The sequence below is a fragment of the Suncus etruscus genome, chromosome 14, assembly GCF_024139225.1.
Source record: "Suncus etruscus isolate mSunEtr1 chromosome 14, mSunEtr1.pri.cur, whole genome shotgun sequence".
Taxonomy (NCBI): Eukaryota; Metazoa; Chordata; class Mammalia; order Eulipotyphla; family Soricidae; genus Suncus; species Suncus etruscus.
This window is the reverse complement of record NC_064861.1, coordinates 92,676,729-92,699,513: the sequence shown is the minus strand read 5'-3', so window position 1 is coordinate 92,699,513 and position 22,785 is coordinate 92,676,729. Positions and strand designations below refer to the sequence as shown.

The following is a 22,785-nucleotide window of genomic DNA, read 5'->3' as shown; positions in this document are numbered from 1 at the left end:
CCGTTAGCTGAGTGACTAAGGGCCCACTGGTCCCTTGCCCGTGGCCACTGTGTGCTGTGACATCTGCGGCTGGTGCCTGGCCCACATCCCTTTGTCCCTTCCTGCCAGGAGGGGTGCCTGGTCTCCCAGCCTCCTCAGCCAAGCCACCAGACCAAAACCCCATCTTGGGCTGAGTCTGGAAGGGACACCCCCTCTCACTGACTCACGAGCCCCAAGGATGTGCTGTTTGACCCACAATAACCCCGTCTCCCGAGACCACACAGCCCTGCCCTGATGTTAAGACCCTGGAACTCTGGGCCCACAACTTCCCTCCTCCTGACAGTTTTAGGAAAACAGAGCCCCTCACGTTTGACCCAGCAAGGGACATGTTTTCATTATTAGGAAATTAGTGGCCAATGTCAAAAACATCCAAGTGAACCAGGTGAAAACCTAAAGGGGCAGGGATCCCAAACACTGCATCTGGGCCCCTGGCTCTGGGGCACTCGGAGGGGAAAAGGAGGGCAGGGCGCTGAAGGAGGGGTGCTGAGGGATGGGGCGGCTCACATGGGTGGGGGCTGCAGGTAGTAGAGCTGGAGGTGGGGCCAGGTGGGGGGCTGCAAATGGCCAAACAGCAGCACAGAGAGCACCAGCAGCAGCAGCATGCCCAGGATGGGCGCAGGGATCACGGAGTGCCGTTGTACCCTGAGCAGGACAGGGCAGTGAGTGCTCAGGGTGGGACCAACCCAGCAGTGGGCCGTGCCCCCATTTGACCACTGCCCTCATTTGGGGGCTGCCTGAGACACACCTGAGCTGTGGAGGGTGCAGGGGACAGATGCAGAGTGGGCTCCAGACCGGTGGCACCACAGGGCCCAGCTCCTTCACCACCGGCACCAGGGCTTGCTGCAGTGCTGGCTGGGCAGGGCTGTGATAGGCGGGCAAGGGTTACTGAGTTGGACCAGTCCTCCGCCCAGAGCCTTTCCCAGGGGATCCCTTACCTCTCAGGAGGGCTGCCAGGGATGTCACAGTTGGGGTCTCCCAGGGGAATGGGGAGATTGGCCTGGAAGGACAAAGATAAACTCTTGAGGGGTCAGAACAGTAGCACAGTGGGGAGGACATTTCCTTGCATGAGGCTGACCTGGGTTTGATCTTGGTTTGATCATTTGGTCTCACAATCATTGTCCAAGACTGACCCGAGCACAGTCAGGAGTAACCTCTAAGCACCACTGGCTGTCCCCCGCCCCCCAAAAAAATAAGGTCTTGTGGGGTTGTGGCCCAGGTTCATCCCTGATAGGAATGGACACACAGAAGGGGTGGAACACTGTGGGTGCTCAGTGAGCAAGCACCCCTGAGATAGCTGCAGATGGGGCCCCAGGAGTTCCACCAGCATCTGAGTAGCGGTCCTTTGGGCTGCCCACCCATTGTGAACCAGGATAACAGACACACAGAAACAGGTCAGAGGGGTGTTGGCTTGAGCAGGGCCTGCCAGAGTGCAGTGAGTGTTGCCGATTTTAGGGTTGTTCCCCCCCCCCCACCTCAGGAACCCTCTATCCCTGTGTCACAGTGGGTGTGTGGCGGTGACAGGCCCTGGCTGGTCTCGATTCTACAGAAGCTAGTTCCGCTGGAGGTCTTGGGCCTTTGCACTCAGCCCCTGCTCCACTGGTGACTGATGGCAGGAGCAGTGACAATATGAATAGGAAACACTACAGTGCCAAGGAATACCTTTTTGTTGGGGGACAGGAAGCTTCCAAGTAGTGCTCATGAGGCCCCATGAAAAAAGTGTTCCCTATGATCGCTCCCTGGTTGCATGGGCCAGAAGAATCAATGTTGGGGGTAGATTTTGATAGAGGGATCAAATTTGGAGCCACTTTTTGGAGGGGACACAGGGGTTACTGTGGGCTCTACACTCAGGGTCACTCCTGGTGGTATTCAAGGGACCAACTGGGATGCTGGAGATTGAACCCCATGTCAGTTGCATGCAAGGAAAACACCCTACCCACTACTATTTATCTGCTCCCCCCAAACCTGGGGCATGACATAGGCCTCTTACCAGCCTCCTGATGCCAACTATCCCCACATCTGGGGATAAGACATGGTTCCTTACCTGTATCCCCATGTGACAGCCACTGTTCAAGGAACTGGAAGGCACTCCAGCCTCGGGGGGGGGGGGGGCAGCACTGGGTTTAGTTTTGGGGATAGTGGGGTTCACACTGGGCTACAGGCCTGTAGGCTCTGCCCCCTGCCCCAGCCTGAGAAGGGACATGGTCAGGCCACCACTTTAAGCAGAGGTACTGCCAGTGACTGAAACTCTGCTGGGCACCATGTCCAGAGGGTGCAAGCCCTTCCTGTGCGGGCGCATGTGCTTGTACACTGCTTGATGCTCTGCATTTTGCAGTCTGGGGGTAGAGCCAAGTCTGTGAGGTCTGTGGTGTGTTTGTGCAGGCTGGGGGGTCCCCGGGAACATTCTGTCTGCCCACAGAGTGCAGGCCCTGCACAGCACGGTTGTCATTAGCTCCAGCAAGGGCTTTGCTATCTCTTCGCAAAAGAATTTGTCTGTCCAGAAAGTGGGGTGTGGGGGCTGCCATTACCACAGCCTCCTCCAGGTGCCTGGAATGGAGGGGACTGGAGGGACGATGGGAGCTACCCACCATGACTTGGGTTTCCTCTTCCTCCTTTTCCTCTCTTCTGGGCAACCTGGTGTGACAACAACATCATTGTAAGTGTCCTGCTCCTCGCCTGCTGCAGGGCTGGGGTCTAAAGGCAGATGAGGGCGGCTGGAGTGATAGGGATGGCAGGGAGGGCTCTTGCCTTATATGTGGCAGACCTGGGTTTGATCCCCGACATCCCACAGGATCTTCTGAGCACTGTTAGGAGTAACCCCTGAGCATTGCTGCCATTGCTGGGTATGGCCCAAAAACAAACAAAAAAGGGCAGACTTATGGGGCCAGAGAGATAGCATGGAGGTAAGGCATTTGCCTTGCATGCAGGACGGTGATTCGAATCCGGGCATCCCATGTGGTCCCTCGAGCCTGCCAGGAGCAATTTCTGAGTGTAGAGCCAGGAGTAACCCCATGAGCTATTGATCACTCTAATTTATGGAGAGGGGAACCCCTGGTGATTCTCAGGGCTTACTCCTAGAGGGCTTGGGAAGCCAGGTGGGCAGCATACAACGCAAGCACCCTCCCACTGTACTGCTGCTCAGGGAGGGGGAGCAATACAGGTAGGGCTTGGGACCTACTCCCTGCTCAGTGCTCAGGGGCTATTCTGGTGGTTCTCAGTGGGCTATGCAGTACTGAGATAGCCATGGATCTCCCCACCCCCATGCAAAGCATGTACTCCACTGAGTTATTTCCCCAAGTGTCCAGACTGATATTTTCACCTAAATTTCAGGAGTCAGAGACCTAACAAAGATGTGGGGAGGCCTCTCCTACTCAGTTCTCCATCCTCTGGGTTACATTTCTAGAAACTAACCTGGTCAAGACTGGCTTTCAGCCCCAAACATTCCCAAGACTCAGACCCCCCTTTGAACCCCAAGGGTACCAGCAAGCACCCCACGTCCCTGCCAGGGATGAGTCATTTTCATCAAGTTCCGTCTTCCAAAGTTTTTCAATATCGGGAACCCCAGACCCAACCTGTGATCCCCACACTTGTTCCAAGTCCCTTTTCTTTGGTGTCTAAGTCCCTCCTCAGGTCCCTAAGGCCTGAGCCCCAGAATGATGTAGCTGGGAGCCAATGAGCAAGAAGGAGGAAGAGAGAGGAGAGGGAGGAAATCTGGAAGCCGGAGACAGATAGACAGACAGACAGACAGACAGACAGACACACACACACACACACACACACACACACACACACACACAGGGCCAGCAGAGGGAGGCCCACACATCCAGTGCTTCTGCAGGAGTCTGATGGGAGCCTATGCCTGCCGCACGCTCACACAACACACCAACTCTCCCAAAGGAACCTAGCAGGGGGTGAACCTGGACTGAGTCCAGAGGCCCTGAAACCGACTCCCTGATGTCCCTTGGGGGCCAATGTGGGTCTTCTTCAGGCTAGGATGTCCCCTGAGAGGAACCCAGTGGCTGTGCTGTTGCACCTCTTTGTGTCTCAAGCAACATTATAAGGGACTGGCTCAATGGCCAGAGTGCTGCTCTCAAGCACGAAGCTAGGTCTGAGGCTAAAGCCACCCGCTGCACCTCTGCTTGAGGGACCCAGTGACGCTGCAGCAGTGGGCGCTGCCCTAGACCCAACTAGGCAGGCACAGCACCACATCTCAGTGTGGTCCCTGGTGAGCACCTTGGCCAAGTGCCTGAGCCTTGGCACTGAGCAAGTGAGTGCTATGATTATGGGTGTGGGTGTGTATGTGTGTGTGTGACAAGGACAGCAACAGAGAAGTCAGCAGGAGAAAAGTACGTGGAAAATAAATGCAGGGCCAGAGCCAGAGCACAGCAGCAGGGTGTTTGCCTTGTGCGCGGCCAACCCGGGACCAACAATTCGAGTTTGATTCTTGGCATTCCATATGGTCCCCTGAGCCTACCAGGAGTGATTTCTGAGCACAGAGCCAGGAGTAACCCCTAAGCACTGCTGGGTGTAGCCCCCAAACCCAACCCCACAAAAAAGCAAAAGAACCCCCAACGTCCCCCACAGGACTCCATGAAGCACTGTCTTCATCAGGAAGGATGAAGTGTCTGTCACCTGCCAAACAGATGGGGATTAGCTAAGGAAAGGGGGGCTGCTCCCACAGGTCCACAGCCCAGATTGCCTCAGGTGAGTGGAGGAGTGGAAGGGAGTGAGCGATTCAGTTTTCAGGGGGTGGGGGGCCCTCATACTGAGGAAGGTGGCAGGGAGGGGCTGCTTCTTACCACATGGAGCGTTCCTTCCGTCCTTCCACGGGGTGCTCAGACTCACCCTGGTGTGGGAAAGGAAAGGGCTCACTCTCCTGGCAACAAAACTCGCAATGGTCCACATCTTCCCCGCCTTCCTCCTAGACCTCGCCACCCTTTTCTTCAGGACACAGATGCTCTAGGTAACCCCAAAGCCTCTCAACCCCCCTTGGGTCCCGAGGACTCAGTGCTGCCCTTCCAAAAGGCTTTTCTCCTCCATCCTGGCACCCCTTCTCTACTCTCCCCCCAATACAGACCCACTTCTCTACACATCCCTTCCTTTCTCTGCTCACACAACTTTTTTTTCTTTTTTTTGGGGGGGAGTTTGGGCCACACCCGGCGGTGCTCAGAGGTTACTCCTGGCTGTCTGCTCAGAAATAGCTCCTGGCAGGCATAGGGGACTATATGGGACACCAGGATTCGAACCAACCACCTTTGGTCCTGGATCGGCTGCTTGCAAGGCAAACGCCGCTGTGCTATCTCTTCGGGCCCTGCTCATACAACTTAACAGGAAAGACATTTGTTGTTTTTCATTTTTGTTTATGGGCCACACCCATTGATGCTCCCCAATATTCCTGGCTCTGCACTCAGGATTACTCCTGGCAGGGCTCAGGGGACCATGTGGAATGTCGGGGGGGGTGGAACCTGGGTCGACCTCATGTAATCACGTGCCCTCCCTGCTGTACCTGCTCTGGCCCCATAAAGGTGAACGCACATTAAGCTGTTAGGAAGGGCAACTCACATTAGCTTTCCCTTGTAGCGTCCTGAGTAAAAGGATTCCTGACTGTTTCCAACCCCCTACCCCAGCAGCACTGTCCGATCTGTTTTGCTCACTTCCGCCTACCAGTCCTTAGAGGACAATGCTGTGTTCTGTCTGGCTTAGCACCCAGCAAGGCCTCAGCCAGTGTCTGCCTCCCCAGTGGGAACAGTGAAGAAAGAACGACTGGACCTTCCTTGCTCTGACTGCCAAGCTAACCTGGGCTGCAGGGAAAATTGCAGCTTCTTCATCAGTCTCAGTGGAGCCGTTATCCCACTGCCACACTCCACACAGAGGATTGCAGAGACCTGAGGCGGCCATGTCTTGGCTCTGAAAGTGGATGGAGACAGAAAGGGAGATGGAGAGGAATGGGATAGGGACAGAATGTGTGTGTGTGTGTGGGGGGGGGTGAGGCTGGGCAAGGGAGTGGGTACAAGCAGGACCTGGATGGTTTAGTGCTAGATTCAAGGACCAGGTTAAGAATGAGGTTAAGGGCCCATAGAGATAGCACAGCGGCGTTTGCCTTGCAAGCAGTCGATCCAGGACCAAAGGTGGTTGGTTCGAATCCCGGTGTCCCATATGGTCCCCGTGCCTGCCAGGAGCTATTTCTGAGCAGACAGCCAGGAGTAACCCCTGAGCAACGCAAGGTGTGGCCCAAAAACCAAAAAAAAAAAAAAAAAAAAAAAAAAAAAAAAAAAAGAATGAGGTTAAGGGTCCAGGAGATAGCACAACGGTGTTTGCCTTGCAAGCAGCCGATCCAGAACCTAAGGTGATTGGTTCGAATCCCGGTGTCCCATGTGGTCCCCCGTGCCTGCCAGGAGCTATTTCTGAGCAGACAGCAAGGAGTAACCCCTGAGCACCGCCGGGTGTGGCCCAAAAACCAAAAAAATCCACTCCAAGTGGATCCAACTGTCCAGAGTTCTGGGGCCTGGAGGCAAGGTAGGTGTGAGTGTCAAATTGGGAAGCTGTGGGGAGTTTCTGTGTTGGTGACCCCCAGACTCACCTGCTGAATCGCCCCGATCTCCATACCCAGCGAGGGGGGCAGCAGCCTGGACATGTCCATTGTTCTCTCCTGGGCCCCTTCAGGTAGTCTGGCCAGAGTCAGGAGGGAAGGTGACCTCAGGCCTAGTCCTGCCTGCCAGCTGCCCACGTAGGGGATGCTGCACTGTCCAGCTTGGGATTGTTGGAGGTGAGAGGTTCCCCACTCCCATGCCCCCCTTTTCCTCCACTTCCTGAGGTTCCACTCACTCTTCAGGACCCTTGTGGATCTGACTCAGCTGCTCTTCCAGGTGTGAGATTTCATTCCTTAACTCCTGCAAAGGCGGGAGAGGGGGAGACTCAGTTCTTGGTTCTTCCCTCATCCTCACCTCTGGGGCTCCTTCCTCAAGGTCAAGTCTAATACCTTGAGTTTTTCTCCAAGGTGGGGGGCATATCGAGCAGAAACAGAGCCAATCCCAGAAACAGGCAAAGGGTGGGGTGAAAATGAGCCAGGCCGAGGGCTCCTGAGGTTGGGCTGGGCGAGGCAGGGCTTACCTGGTTGGTCGTTTTGTACTCTGCCAAGGTCCTGGCCAGCCGGTCCACATGGCGCGTGCGCTGAAAGCCCAAAGAGGCCTGAGACTGGGCCCAGCCCCACAGACACCGGTGGTGGTGTTGGGGGGGGGTTGGGGTGGGGACAAGCAGAGTCCGCTTGGGGGAGAGGTAGGACCTGAGGGAGCGCACCGGGTTTCCAGATCCTATGGGTCATATTTGTAACATGCCCCGGGCTGCTCAGTTGGGCAAGACTCTGCTTTTTGGACGTGGGCAAGAGGTCAGCGGGGCAGGAGGAAGGCAAATGCTCCCGTCAGGGCCTCCTCACCTCAGACAGGGCTGTGTCTCGCTGGCACACCAGTCGTTCACACTCATAGAGCTGCCGCTGCCAAGGAAGGAGCGTGTCTGTCTGCCTGGCCCCCCAGAATGCGCCTCCCCGCCCTGTTCCCCCAAACCCCCCATCTTTGCTGGACATCAGCTACGGCAAGAGGAGAGGAGTTTCAGGTAAGCTCCCAAGCACAAAGTCAGGAGCAGCTGGGGGTGCGGTGGGGAGGGTGTTACCTTCAGAGCGTCCTTCTCCAGGGTCAGCTCCTCGTTCCTCCTCTTCACCCCGTCCCGCTCAGCCAGCAGCTTCCCGTTCTGCAAGAAGGAGTCACAGCCAAGTTCACTCTAGCGAACAGTGATGTCAGCGTCCATCAGTGACCTTCGCTGAGCGAAGTCTTACCACTGCCTTAAGGGGTCTCTAGACTTTCATGTCTGCACCTCAGACCCTCTGCAAACGTGAAGACAGGGACTGGAGGGATGGCGAAGGCACTTGCCTTGCATGCTGCAGACTCCTATTCGATGCACAGCCCCCTTTTGCTTTCTGGTTCCACCTATGTGGTCACACACAACCCCAGCACAGCTGAGGGTTCTCTGAGCAGATTCAGGAAATATCCCTAGAGCACGACAGATATGCCCCAAATCCTCCCCAAAAGAAATGAAGAGGGCCTGGAGAGATAGCACAGTGGTGTTTGCCTTGCAAGCAGCCGATCCAGGACCAAAGGTGGTTGGTTCGAATCCCAGTGTCCCATATGGTCCCCCGTGCCTGCCAGGAGCTATTTCTGAGCAGACATCCAGGAGTAACCCCTGAGCACCGCCGGGTGTGGCCCAAAAACAAAACAAAACAAAAAAAAGAAATGAAGATTGGTGGGCCAGAGAGATAGCACAACGGTAGGGTGTTCGCCTTGCACGCAGCAGACCCAATATGGAAGGTAATTTGAATCCCAGCATCCCATATGGTCCTCCATGCCTGCCAGGAATGATTTCTGAGCACAAAGCTAGAAGTAACCCGGGGGCCGGAGAGATAGCATGGAGGTAAGGCATTTACCTTTCATGCAGGAGGTCATCGGTTCGAATCCCGGCGTCCCATATGGTCCCCCGTGCCTGCCAGGAGCAATTTCTGAGCCTGGAGCCAGGAATAACCCCTGAGCACTGCCGGGTGTGACCCAAAAACCACAAAAAAAAAAAAAAAAAAAAAAAAAAAAAAAAGAAGTAACCCCTGAGCGTTGCTGGGTGTGATCCCAAAACAAAACAAAACAAAAAAAGAAACTGAAGATTGGGGCCACAGGAAGAGTATGTTCGGGAGGGCATTTGCTTTGTATACATCTGACCTGGGTTCAATTTCTGGCATCCAGTCTCCTGAGCACCCCCAGGAGTAATTCTTGAGCACTGAGCTAGAAGTAACCCATGAGCACAGCCGGGTACCCAAAAAATCAAAACTAAAACTAAAGTCAAAAAAAGAAGATGGGTCTCTCTTTATAGGTTTGAATACTTTGTGGTTCTAGAGCTATACCCGACTTATTCAGGGCTTACTCCTGGCTCTGCACTCAGAGGTCACTCCTGGTGAGCTCAGGGACCATATGAAGTGCTACAGATTGAACCCAGGTTGGGCACATGCAAGGCAAGTGCCTTACCCACTGTACCATCTCTCTGGCCCTTCTTCATGGGTTTAATATGGAATAAAAGAGTAAATAATAGTAACACCTGGTAACATTTACTGAGCGCCTTATATGTGTTAATTTCTTGGTCCCTTTTTTGGGGGGCCAAGCTATCCTAGTAGTACTCAGGAGGTATTGGAGATCAAACTTGGGTTTTCTGCGAGCCGTTTCCTTTTCCCAGCTACAATTTATTGATTCTGATGCCTAGGACAGCTTCCCTTTAGGCCGGGGCCACCCTGCAGTGATTTGGAGCTCCCGTAGGAATGAGGATGGGGTATTTCTGTGCCTGCCATTTACAGATAAAGGTCACAGAACTGTCATTTATACAAAAGCAAGTTAATGAGAATAAAGTGTTTTAAAGTACCTGGCCTATACCAAAAGTTTGGTAGATGTTAGACATTTTGCTTTGGGGTATACCTGTTGGTGCTCAGGGGATAGTATGGAATGCTAGGTTTGCGAACTAGGGTTGCCGAGTACTTTAACTTCCAATCTACCTTTCTTGCCCCAAATGTTATGTATAAATAAACACAAAAATAAATATATCGGGCCAGAGAGATAGCATGAAGGTAAGGTGTTTGCCTTGCATGCAGAAGGACAGTGGTTTAAATCCCGGCATCCCATATGGTCCCCTGAGCCTGCCAGGAGTGATTTCTGAGCATAGAGCCGGGTGTGATCCAAAAACCAAAAAAATTTTTTTTCATTATTATTTCTATCAATTTAAGTTCTCTTTTCATTTTGGTCAGCTTATAGCATCTTTTAATGTTTAGCTTGCTAGAATGAGGATCCAAGCAAATGTCTCACTTCTGTCCCCACCTCCCCCACCCTGGCATCTTGGGGGATCCTGGTTTGGTGGAAGAAGCCAGGCTGTCCCAAAGAAGTGGCCCTTGGGGCTAAGTTTACTGAGTTCCTATCTGTGTGGTGGCCATTAGGTTTCTCCATCTTCATGTTTTCTTTTTTTTTTTTTTTTTTTTTTTGGTTTTTGGGCCACACCCGGCGATGCTCAGGGGTTACTCCTGGCTGTCTGCTCAGAAATAGCTCCTGGCAGGCATGGGGGACCCTATGGGACACCGGGATTCGAACCAACCACCTTTGGTCCTGGATCGGCCGCTGTGCTATCTCTCCGGGCCCATCTTCATGTTTTCTAAACTGGTAAATTTAGGGTCTTTAATTTAGGCCAAACTCGTTCTTCAGTGCTCATTTGGGTTTTGTTTTGAAGTCAAATTTGGCAGTGCTCAAGGCCTTTTGTTTGTTTTTGGGCCAAACCTGGTGACACTCAGAGGCTACTCCTGGGTATGTGCTCAGAAATCACTCCTGAGGGCCTGGGTTCGGTCCCTGGTGTCCCATATGTTCCCCCAGCCAGGAATGATTTCTGAGTGCATAGTCAGGAGTGAATTTGGGGGGGGGGATTCTGAGCCACATTCGGTGACACTCAGGGGTTACTCCTGGCTCTGCACTCAGAAATTGCTCCTGGCTCGGGCCACCATATTGAATGCCGGGGATCGAACCAAGGTCTGTCCTGGGTCACCTGCATGCAAGGCAAACGCCCTACCGCTGTGCTATTGCTCCAGCTTCAGTGCTCAAGGTTTTATCCTGGCTTTGTGTTCAGGGATTACTCTTGGTGGGGTCACATGTAATGTGAGGTCAGCCTATACCTATACATCTGTACTCTCCCTCCAGCCAACTATTTAGATTTGTTTTTGTTTTGGGATCACACCTGCTCTGGGTTACATCAGGCTCTGCACACAGCAATTACTCCTGGCTGGCTTAGGGTAACCCTATGGGGTGCTGTGGATTGAATCTAGGTGGGCTGCATAAAGGCAAAAGCCCTACATGTTGCACTATGAGTCTAGTCCTAGTTTTTTTTTTTGGGGGGGGGGGTCATACCTGGCAGCGCTCAGGGGTTCCTCCTGGCTCTACGCTCAGAAATCACTCCTGGCAAGCTCCGGGGACCATATGGGATGCAGGGATTTGAACCATTGTTTCTCTGCATGCAAGGCAAATGCCCTACCTCCATGCCATCTCTCTGGTCCTAGTCCTAGTTTTTTTTTTTAGCAGGATCAGTGACTGCAGAATACTGCAGTGCATATATATCCAACTATTACTGGGTTTTACTATAATTGTCCCCACGTTTATTCAGGAAATTTGGGAGTAGAAAGATTAAGAAACTGGGCCAGTGTTGGTGTGTTCCCCTGGTCAATGAACTCAAATTCCAATCTGATTCCCTGCCTTGGGTTTGTAATCCCAGCCTCTCCTCCAAGCACTGCAGCCAGGCCTAGATGGGAAACCAGCTCTGTGGCCCACTGAGAGGGAGACTGAAGCAGAAGCTACAAACAATGCATGCAGTGAGCAGCAAGCCCAGGGTGGGCGGGGGGGGGGGGGGGAGGGCTAGCGTCTGAATGCTACCTCAGAGCCTGGAGAGACTTTCAGGGCACACTGCTAGGAGCTGAGGTTGCACCGTGACAATCATCAAGGAGAACAAGTCAGCCAGGTGGGAGCAGCTCACAGAGCCCAGGAATGGAACCCCAGAGTCACACCTGAGAAAAGAAGACCATCCAGGCACCCAAACCCAGGCCAGCTGCACTGTGATGGCTCCAGGGAGCGGTCACTAGAGAAACATATTTCAGAGCAGGGCCAAGGCATTCATGGTGAGAGCCCTAAAAGGGCCCCCCTGGGGATACCAAAGTCGGCTCCTCCTGCCCTTCTCCAGGCCGGCTTGGGGCCAAGTCCTCCATCAGTCTCAGTCTCAGCGGGCTGGGCTGCCAGGTGAAGGGCAGGAGAAGGACAGGCCGGGAGTGCTGTGTCAACATCTGTGCACCTGGTCGGAGTTGCAGGCTGGATGGTGGGCACTCGGCAGGGCACCTGGTTCCTCAGCCTGGCCTGCCCTCTGCTGCAGTAACCTGAGCCCCTCTTTCGGTTTCTCCCCAGGAAAGCCGAGTCCCTTACTCCAGCACTATCCTACTGTAACCTGAGACCTCGATCTATAGCTGCCTGAAGCAGCTTTAGGGAGGGCAAGGTAGAGAGAGGAATCGCCAAGAATAGCTTTTATCGAGCGATGTGCAGGGCCTTCTGGACCGGCTGTGAATACCCACCCCCCTCTTCATTCTTTTGCTTTTGAGGAGGGTCCTTTCCACATGCCAAGTGGGGTCGAGTTCTACTTCCAAGGGGAGACTTGGCTGGTTAACTCACTCAGCAACTGGTCTCATCTGCTTTCACTTGTTCAGACACACAAACATACGCATACACACTTTTGGGTTTGGGGCCACACCAGAAGTGCTCAGGACTTCTCCTGTGCTCAGGATTCACTCCTGGTAGGGCCTCAGGGATCTTATGGAGTACCAGGGATTGAACACAATGAGATCTAAGAGGGCAGGGTGGTCAGCCATAGGCTTAGGGAGTTTCTTTTCTTAGAAAGAGATATATGTTCACCTCCTGCCTCACTCTTGGCAACCATCCTGCTGTCAGGATCCCTTCGTCCTAGGGGACAATTATCATGAAAGAGAGAATAGTGGGGAAATTCTGAAATTTTGGACTGTAAAAGCCAGAGGCTGGAAAGATAGTAAATTGGGTAGTATGCAGATGACACAAATTTGATCCCTGGCATCCCATACGATTCCCTCAGCCTCCCCAGGCATAATTCCTGACTGAAGGGCCAGGAATAAGCCCTGAGCATTGCCAGCTATGACTCCTGCCAAAAAAAAAAAATAATAATAATAATAATAAAAATAAAAAAATAAAAAAACAAATGCAAAATCCAGAACCAAGGATGTGGCTCAGTGTTAAAATGAATGTTCCCATACAACCTGGGTTCAATCCTCGGCACCAGAAACAAACAAACAAACAAACAACCAAAAAAGGCAAAAGCCTAGCATCACAGTACAGTACAGAAGGAGGCCAAGGGGACTTGGGGGCTCAGACAGAATGGGTAGCACCGCTTGCACCAAGCAGAGATGGCAGAGCTGGTGGAGGGGTATGGGAGCACCAGAGAGCACCAGGGTGAAAATGTGCCCTGAGACCCTCAGCCCCAGGAGAGCTGTGAGGGGAGAGAATAGGAGGGTGAAGCCACAGGGCACTGGGGATGTCTGGGATTCTGAATGGCCTTTCCCAGCAACTGTGTGAAGGAACAGAGGTGGGGTGAAGTCAGGGAAACAGCAAAACCCCTCCATGCTCTAGAAGGATGTCCGAGTGATGAGCGAGAGCCCCAACAGCTTCCAGAGGCCACAGGGGTCCACACGAAGCCCGTCACGAGCAGGTTCAGTAAGGACCAAATACCCAGAGACCAGAAGGCAGTGGCAGCCGCCCCGTGGAGGCCAGTGCAGTGTGACTCAGGCCGAGAGCAGATGGGATGAGGAACATCCATCTTCTGACTAGCAGAGAACTGGCCGAGAGAGGAGAGAGGCAGGCTCCTCCCAAGGCGATGGGACCCCCGCCAGCTTCCCTAGCCGCTTAGATGCCACCTTGTGGGGTGATGAGACACTTCAGCAACTAAGGAACTTTTCTGTTTTAGTCCAAAAGGACTAAGTCAGGGGTCTCAAACTCAATTTACCTGGGGGCCGCAGGAGGCAAAGTCGGGGTGAGGCAGGGCCGCATAAGGGATTTTGCTTACCGAATAGTCGCAATAAAAAATCGCATTAGTAAGAAAAAAATCGCATTAAACATTTGCATACCCCGAAAGGAACTGCTCAGAGTATGCAAATGTTTAATGCAATTTTTTTCTTACTAATGCGATTTTTATTGTGATTTTAGCGAATAATCGTGAATACTGTGATATTTGAAGGCTGGCCGAGGGCCACAAAATGTTGTATGGAGGGCCGCAAATGGCCTGCGGGCCACGAGTTTGAGACCCCTGGATTAAGTGGACACAGAGTTACACAAACGTCTTCAGTCTCCCACAGGGGCTTAACTTAGACATGAAGTTGAACTGGTTGATGCCTCTTTGGCCAAGGCCTGGGCTAAAGCAGGCATGTAACTCACAGCAACGCTACTGACACACAACCCAGTTCTCAGAGAGCAACAACGGGAAGGCTCAAGGAGGGCAAGTCACATGTGCAAGGCTGTCAGTCAACAAAGAGGCAGAGAAGGGATTTGGAATCAGGACTGACTGAATTCAAGGCTTAAGTTTTTTCTATGATTCATACAGTTAATTATGGGGGCAAGGAGAAAGCTGAAAGGGCTGAACCTGAGCTCTATATGTGGAAGCCTGGGATTCAAGCCTCACTACATGATCTCTCTAGCACAGTCAGAAGCAACCCTGAGGACCAAGCCAAGAGAAGATGCTATGTGTGATCCAGAAATGCAAGAAGGACTGGAGAGATAGCATGGAGGTAGGGCGTTTGCCTTGCATGCAGAAGGACAGTGGTTTGAATCCCGGCATCCCATATGGTCCCCCAAGCCTGCCAGGAGCGATTTTTGAGCATAGAGCCAGGAGTAACACCTGAGCGCTGCCGGGTGTGACCCAAAAACAAAAAACAAAAACAAAAAAACACAAATAAACAGAAATGCAAGAAAACAAAACATACCCTTTACTGGGCACTCTCCCCAACCCCCATCCTACTTGCTGCACCTTCTGGTTTAAATTCCACACATCCCAATGAGGGAGGTTCTGTTTGTTTGTTTTTGAGTCACACCCAACGGGCGCTCAGAGGTTCCTCCTGGCTCTGGACTCAGAAGTCGCTTTTGGCGGGCAAGGAAACCATATGGGATCCCGGGATTCGAACCACTGTCTGTTCGAATCAGCTACGTGCAAGGCAAAAAAGCCTTACCACTGTGCTATTTCTCTGACCCCAAGGTGCTATTATTTTTCTCTTATTTTTATCTACTTTTCCAGGTGAGGATCGTGAGGGGAGGGACTGGCCCATGATCCTCCAGGCAGCCTCAGCAAGAACCCAGACACTACACTCTGCATCGTACACTCTTACCGACCTGGGATTTCCAATACTCAGTGAGACTCGCACATGACTGGGGGCGTCTGGGCCAACAGGGTCAGGGGAAGAGGAGGCTGAGGACTGGGGTGGGGGGCCTCAGCTCACCTCCTCCTGCAGAGACTCCATCTCAGCCGCCAGATGCTGCTGCTCCTTTTCCTAAGTGACCCCGAGAGAAGACAAAGGTGTTTCCTGCTTCTTTAGCTCAGACCACCTCTCCCACCCTGGGAACACAGTCAGGTCTGAGACACTGAGGTACAGGGTTGGGGAATGAGGACGGGAGCCCAGATGGCTCCTGTGGTCCCCTTTTTGTGATAGAGGTTGCAAGTATATCGGGCTCCATCGTCTGGGACAAGCAGGACATGGAGCGAGGGAGGTAGCCAGGCAGCTTCCACCCATAGGAGAAGGGAGGCAGCACCTTTGTGCCTCTGCCCAGAACCTACCGACTGCCTGGTCTGGGCCAGGAGGCTGTGGTTCTGCTCCTCCAGGCTCTTGGTGAGGGTTTTCAGGTCCTCCAGCTCCTCATCCACAGCTTTGGCACACTGCAGAGCCTGCTGGGTACTGAGCAGACGGGCAGAAGGGTTACATGAGAGGTAAAGGCAGAGGTCAGAGCAGATCTGATCAAGAAGAAGAGAAATCCCAGGTGGAAGGGACAGAGACCCAGAGAGATGGGGGGAGACGGACACCTTAAAAAGGGATGGGGCTAGACAAGAGTGTGGAGGCCAGAGATACAGTTTCTACCTAAAAGACAAAGGAGATGAGACAAAGACCTGAGAGAGTTGCGAACATGGAACAAACATGAGACCAAAGGGGCCAGATAGTACTGCAGAGAGGTCACTAGGGCTGCTGACCCAGGTTCACTCGCCGGCATTTATATGGTCCCCTGAACACTGCCAAAAGTGATTCCTGAGTGAAGAGCCAAGAGTTACTCCTGAGCATCGCAGGGTTTGGTGACCCCCCCCCAAAAAAAAAAACTCATAAGAATAAAAAGACAGAGGGACAAGTGTGATCCAAGAGAAGGATCAAAGTGAATAGAGCCTGCCATGTTGACAGAAGCACAGGGACGGACAGACAGGAGGGCCCACCTGCGAAGCTGTTTGCGCAGGGCCAAGATCTCCTCGGCCAGCCTAGCTGAGCCCTCTTCGGCGGTTTCCACGCTGCGCTGCAGTTTGGCATTCTCCCCGGCCAGCCGCCGGTTGCTGAGTTCTAGGTCCTCCAGGTTGCTCAGAAGGTCAGCTGTGGCAGGCCTAGCACCAGGGAAAGGACCAGTCATGCCTTATTGTTCGTCTCTGCCCAGGCTGAGTTAGTGGGCTGGGTGGGGGGCTGTCAGGGAGGGAACAGTTCCTCCAGAGAAAGAGAACAGTGTGTGTGTGTATGAGTGTGTGTATGAGTGTGTGTGTATGAGTGTGTGTGTGTGGGTCTGTCTGCTCTCCCTGAGTTATCGGCAAAGACTCTGCCTGCTGCACTCACTGTCAACCCCAAGTTGACATAGGGAATTCAAGCCCCAGGGAGAACTGAGGGCAGGGTGGGTCAGAGGATAGGTACAATTCAGGTTTGGGGTCTTCTCCTCCAAAGCTCTCCAGATTGGCTGGTTCCTCAGCTTCCCGACATCCTAAAGGGAGACAGATGGTAAGTGTCCTGGCAACAGCAGTGCCCATGATTCTGGGTGGGGTGCTCTGGCCACACATAAATGCAGGACGCCATCCATCTGCTCCTGGGGTTTTACTTATGCCTCCCACCAAAAAGGCTTCTGCTCCCTGTACATAGGGCTCAGGTTCTCCCAAAGCAGCTGTGCTTCTTAAATCTGGACATCATCTCCACTTCCCCCAAAATGATCCTCCTCCACCTGCATATCCATCCCTAGCCTCCTACTTAGACGTCTGGCTCCCTTATTCATTCCTTTCACTCCCCACCAAACTATCAGAGTCCAGGCTCTCTGTCCCCCTCTTTTCTGATCTTTGCCCGGACTCAAAGTTTCTCGCCAGGACCTGCTCTGCCTGTCCCAGCACAGCCTCTCCCTAGACCTCTCAGCTGATGAATGATCAGGAGAACATCCACAAGCAGTAGTTCCTTGGTTTGGTTTTGTTTTTCAAGTAGCTACTCCCAGCTCTGGACTTTGGGCTGGGTATTAAACTGAATCCCTAACCCATGTACTTTCTCCAAACCACACACACACACACACACACACACACACACACACACACACACACACACACACACACACACACATACCGCCCCCCCGCCCCCCCCCCCCCCGCTTTATTTTTGGGCCACACCCAGTGACGGCTCAGGGGTTACTCCTGGCTTGGGAACCATATGGGACTCCGGGGGATGGAACTGCGGTCTGTCCTAGGCTAGCGCATGTAGGCAAACGCCCTACTGTTTGCTCTGGCCCTCCCCACCTTTTTTTTTAAACTTTATTTACTTATTGATTGGTTTCTGGGCCACACCCAGCGATGCTCAGAAATTGCTCCTGGCAGGACCATATGGGATGTTGGGAATCACTGCTGTGCTCTCTTTCTGACCCTTAGCTCTTTTTTTTTTTTTTCTTTTTTTTTTTAATTTTTGGGTTGCACCCGGCAGCTCAGGGGTTACTCCTGGCTCCACGCTCAGAAATCGCTCCTGGCAGGCTCAGGGGACCATATGGGATGCCGGGATTCGAACCAATGGTCTTCTGCATGAAAGGCAAACGCCTTATCTTCATGATATCTCTCCAGCCCCCATAGCTCCCTCTTTTTTTTTTTTTTTTAAATGGTCTCTCCCAGAGGAGCTCAGGCCATGTGCTTTGGGACTGAATTCAGGGCTCTCCATAGGTACTAGGTCTCCGCTCTTAGCATGTGAATCCTATTACTGACCCAATGCAAAGACTTTCCCAATGGAGCACTCCCAATGGGAGATACTGGGACACACTGGTGAGCAAACCAAACCAAACTGGAAGGCAAAGAATGCAGGTCTGCGAGGGAGCATGGAGAGTAAGAGACCTCAACCTCAAATATCCCAGGTGTGAAAATTTATTCCTGAGGTGTGAAAATTTAGGTAAAAGGACCCCCACAACGCCGTCTGAGTGAAGCCAGTGGCTGACAGGTGTGTGCCGGATGCTGAAGAGAAAGCAGCTGCAGAGAATAATGAGCAGTAAGGGGCGCTGGGTGTTGAGGATTACTTAGACCTCAGCCAGGAAAAACCAACATGGAAGTTCAGGGAGGAGGGAAGTTCAGTGGGGAGGTCAGGGTGTCTGAGCAGTCAAACACAGCTCCAGGCTACAATAAGTCTCGGGTTCCCCCAATCTCTGCTCTGTGCCCGGGTGGGAACTCCCCCCACCCCGCCTGACTGGGACCTGCCGGGCTTGCCTCTATATATAGTTCTCTCACCAGATGGCAGCTGCTGGGAGGTCAGGACTCCCTCGAAGACAGTCTCCTCTTCCAGCTCTAATCCCCTGTATCAAAGGGATGAGGCTGAGTCCCCCCGCAGCCACCTCCCCCCAGGACCAGCCGCTGCAGAGGCATTGCAGGGGTGGGGGAGGTGGGGACAGGTCACGAGAAGGCAAGCACTGTGGGAAGGCAAGGCCAGATGGCAAATGCCCCAGGGCCAGATGGCAAAGCCGGAGGGGCCGAGTTGGAAAAGGGGTAGGGAGGGGCACCTGTCAGCCCCCCAAATTCCTTCTTCCAGTCTCTATTTCTGCCTGAGTCCCAGGCCTCCTCTCTGTCCCACCCCCTTCTCTTTTCTCTCTTCAGCCAACTGTACAATGATGGGGGGAGATCTGCAGGGCTTCCTAGGAGCGCAGAAGTGGGGGACCCACCCCTCCAACTGACAGGCAGCAATCCAGTCCCGCATGACTGTCAGGAAAGTGTCCAAATCCACAGTGGCTCCGGGGCCTTCCCCATTGGGGTCCAGGCTACAAGCCAGTGTTCGAAGACGTGCATCCTGGGGTCCCCGGCCTGTCACGGTCTCCAAGTAGGCGAGTACATGGGTCACAGTCACAGTGCCTGGGGAGAGAGCACGTGATGAGGCTGTGTGGGGATGGGTGAGGACATAGAAGTAGAATGTCACGGCTACACTTGGGACACCCTGCACTTAGTTCAGCTAAGAAATCCTATTTCCTCTCTGGAACCATATTTTAATCTGGAAATGGGGGTTAGTCACTGCCACCCCACAGGATGGGCCACAGAGAGCTATTTGTTCTTCTAGTCATAATGGCTATCTCCCACCCCACTCTCCCAGGCCCCAAATCACCAACCTCCCATGAATGTACCCCAAGTTTTCCTCCACCCAGTTATCTCCTAAAGTTTCCACCATCACCCATTTCCTTCTGCAGGAAGTCCAAGAGGAGGCCTTAGCTCATACCTCCCTAGGGTTCCCCAGTCACAGCCTCCAATCTTCACCCTTCACCCCTTACTTCTGTGTCTACCCCCACTCATTCTCTCCTAGCCCCTTTGCTCCTCCCACCTGTCCTCTGGGGGTCACAAGCTTCGAATGTGGAGTTCAGTATCTGCTCCTCTAAGGTGAGTAAGGTCCCCGAGCTGCTATCCTCCGGCTGTTCCCAGCAGTACACTGGAGAGAAAAGAGGGGCCGCTCATGGGAAGAGGGTTCCAGAGGAGTGACCCGAGGTTCTTGGCCTCAGTCCCTGCAGAGGGCAGAGAATTCATTCTGAGCTGACTGTATTGGAGTTAGTGGGAACAGCAGGAAGCTGTGGGCAGGGGTAGCAATGTGAAGGCCTCTCAGTCTTCTTACCCAACCTGGAGGTGTGGACCCCATCTTCCTGGCCAGGAAGTGACCCTTGCTATCTACTTTGTGTTCAAGCAAAACAGAAGCTGCATTACTGAAAGAGGGCTCTAGATCACCCTTTCCTCCTTTCTCTTCCCCTGTCACCCAGGTTCTGTTTCTGTTTAGAGGGGGCTACGGCCAGGGATAAAGAAGAGAGGATTCCGGGAGGAGCCGAGGGTCAAAGGGGGGCCCAGGAGCCAGGAACAATCCAATAAAGCACTGGCAGCTAGATCGATCCCACCAGCCACATCTCCGGTCTTCTAGCCTGCCCTGGGGGCTGGGTCATCTCTCTAGAATTGGAGAAGAGTCTGCCTGACGTCATCAGAGCCCTGGCCAGGGGCTCCGGCTTGGAGGATGGGCAAGCCGGCAGGACACTGTCAGTGTTAGGCCTGGAGACCAGCTGCACAACTAAGCAGTCGTGCCTTTTGGAATGTGTTTCCCTGCTGGTAAAATGCACAGGTAGTTTGGGCTCTCAACATGGCTGGTGCTCTGTGAAGAGCACCCCTGCACACAGCAAATGTTGGTGCCCAGTCCCTCCACACAGCAGGTGCTTAGTAAATGCTTTCCCAGGACTAAGAGATTGCTGAGGCCCTTGCCTGTCCGTGGACAACTGGAGGTGTCTGGTGGGCTGCAGGTTCGAGCCCACCCAAAGTGTGACCCTGAGTTTCAGGGGATTCAACTACTCAGCCTGTTTCTTTCTCTGAATCAGAGGTGGTGTTAGGTTCCTTGTAGAGGAGGCAGGCTGAACCTGGAAAGGTCCCAAGAGGTCTGGCACACTGTGGAAGCTCTAGAGAGGAACATTCCTACAGGCAGAAGGGCAGTACCTGACCTCATTGAAACACTGCGTGCGGCCCGTGATGGCTGCTGTCCTTAGTTACATTTCAGAGATGAGGAGACTTGGGGCAGAGAGAAGCCGAACTTGCTCAAGTCCACCTATTCACCTGTGAGCTCCCTTCCTTCCCCTCTAATTCTTCAAGGGGTCCTATTTATTAGGAGCTAAAATTCACCCTCTAGGCTTGAATCCAGGCTCCTCTCCTAGCAAAGTAGTAGAGCCTTCGGGCAGAAGAGCCGGTGCTCTCCCAGTGCCAGAAGAGCACCTGGACGCACAGCTGGGCAGCTGAGTCACTTGACCAAGGAGTGGTAATCATGAGTCAACTGAGGCCAGCCTGGATCCCAACTGCCTGCTCTGGGGACTGCCAGCATCCACTGCCCACTCCTGGGGCCCCTCAGTGCAGCCTCTGACCTTTTATTTTTATTTGTTTTGGGTCACACCCGGTGGTGCTCAGGAGTTACTCCTGGCTCTGTGCTCAAAAGTCGCTCCTGGCAAGCTTGGGGGACCATATGGGATGCTGGGGTCTGTCCTGTGTTAATGCCTTACTACTGTGCTATCGCTCCGGACCCTGACCTTTTACTTTTTTAGGTCCACATACAATGGTGCTCAGGGTTGATGCCCAACTATACTGAGGAACTGGCAGCACTTGGGGGACCATATGGGATGTTGGGGATTAAACCCAAGCGCCTTACCGGTTGTACCTCCGGCCCCTCTACATCTTCTGTTCTGCCCTTGATAACTGAACTGCTTTCACTCTGCCCCAGCCCATCCCTTCTTCCTCACTGCCCTCAGACTCCCTCCCTTCCCTAAGCTGCTCTGACAAAGTCGGGGTTCCTCGGTAGCCACACGCCCTCTGCTGGTACCTACGATGTTTACCGGCATCCTACCTGGAAGGTCGCCACTGGGCAGAGTCCCGACCTGGAAACATGTCGTTAGCCCTGCTCCTGCATGATGGGTACATGAAGGGCTCCCCATGAGTATGCGTGTTTCGTGGCACAGCCCGGAACCTTCCTCACTCAGCTCTGCCTGCCTCCAATCACCCATTTGAGGGCAGGAACTCCGCATCACTAGACTGCCAGGCCCAGTTCTGGGTCCTCGCTCACTGCCCACTGCAGCCGCCACTTGCCTCCACGGGGCCCTGACACACAAGTGGAGTCGCGTGGGAGGTGAGATGTTCTGAGTGGGAAAGACACTGCAGATCTTGAAAACGCAAGGGAAAACAGAGACTCTCCCCCGCACATCCTTTAGATAAAATCAGTGGCTGCCATTTAGTTGCCTGCTTCTTTCCCCTTTCTAGCCATGCTTATAGTCCTGATGCTTACAACCCTGCGCAGGCACAGGGCCTGCCTATATGGCGACCATCTCCTGGGAAGCAATGTAAGGCACTATCATTTGGCCAGAGATCAGAGAGAGGGGCAAGGAAGCTCCAAGCAGGGCCCAGAGCAAAGGAGTTGCCCGGACAGGGGCATCCACAGCAGGCACTTATGTGGGGTACACCACACCACAGCAGCTGCCTCCTGCATCAAGCAGGGAGGCTCGGCCCCTCTGAGTCCCTGACTCACAGCCTGGAGCCCCATTCACCCCCCTGCACCTTCTCATCTTCTCACCGGTCACATGGGGACCTGCCACCTACCTTTTGCAGTGGGGCCAGCAACCTGGCCTTCAGAGAGCTCCATGGGCTACACGTGCCACTCGGCGGCTTCAGACAAGGTTAGCAGCCTCCCCTCATCATGGGGAGCACAGAGAAAGGGCCCAGCAGCCCCGAGAGCTCCTAGGGAAAAGGCAGGATGATGGGCACCAGGCAGCTCAGCGCAGCCACCTGAGGCGGGGACCTGCCCTGCCCCACCTGGACCCGAGGCTATTGGGTGCTCAGAACCTGTTTGCCCACCCCACCCGGGGCAGTAGCGCCCCGCTCAGACCTGTTTTACAAATTGGAGGTGTAGGCTGGAAAATGGGGCCCCTATAAGAGGAATGGATTGGTCGACAGGGATCAAAGGGGGGCTTCTGGGGTGGAGGTCACTCCACCTGCCTTCTTCACCTTTCCTGCCAAGGACTCTGGCCCCACCTCCCGTACAGCCCTGGCTACCTTGCCCCACCCCACAACCCATCTCAAGGCTGAGTGAGAACTGATTTGACCAGCCCCTGCCTAACACTC

The 22,785-nt window shown here is 53.6% G+C and overlaps 1 protein-coding gene across 1 annotated transcript; it reads right to left on the bottom strand.

Annotated features, from left to right (window-relative positions):
• Positions 1-260: 260 nt before the first annotated feature.
• On the bottom strand, positions 261-22,306 carry KASH5 (KASH domain containing 5). The gene is made up of 20 exons (XM_049787566.1): positions 22,264-22,306; positions 21,518-21,574; positions 19,481-19,585; positions 18,834-19,020; positions 18,406-18,470; positions 16,583-16,649; positions 16,123-16,284; positions 15,481-15,598; positions 15,146-15,196; positions 7,702-7,779; positions 7,469-7,525; positions 7,147-7,206; positions 6,862-6,926; positions 6,617-6,704; positions 5,833-5,943; positions 4,836-4,882; positions 2,625-2,670; positions 975-1,036; positions 785-901; positions 261-681 (listed from the first exon to the last, which is right to left on the bottom strand). The coding sequence occupies exons 1-20, from the start codon at positions 22,304-22,306 to the stop codon at positions 540-542; spliced, it is 1,728 nt and encodes a 575-aa protein (XP_049643523.1). The 3' UTR covers positions 261-539.
• Positions 22,307-22,785: the final 479 nt, after the last annotated feature.

Bases quoted from the DNA above. Each gene is read 5' to 3' on its own strand.
- KASH5 (XM_049787566.1), bottom strand. From the start codon at position 22,306: ATGGAGCTCTCTGAAGGCCAGGTTGCTGGCCCCACTGCAAAAG. The intron at 7,526-7,701 runs GTAACACCCTCC...CTTCCTTGGCAG, and splicing joins TGGAGAAGGACGCTCTGAAG to CGGCAGCTCTATGAGTGTGA. The intron at 4,883-5,832 runs GTTAGCTTGGCA...TTCCCACACCAG, and splicing joins CAATTTTCCCTGCAGCCCAG to GGTGAGTCTGAGCACCCCGT.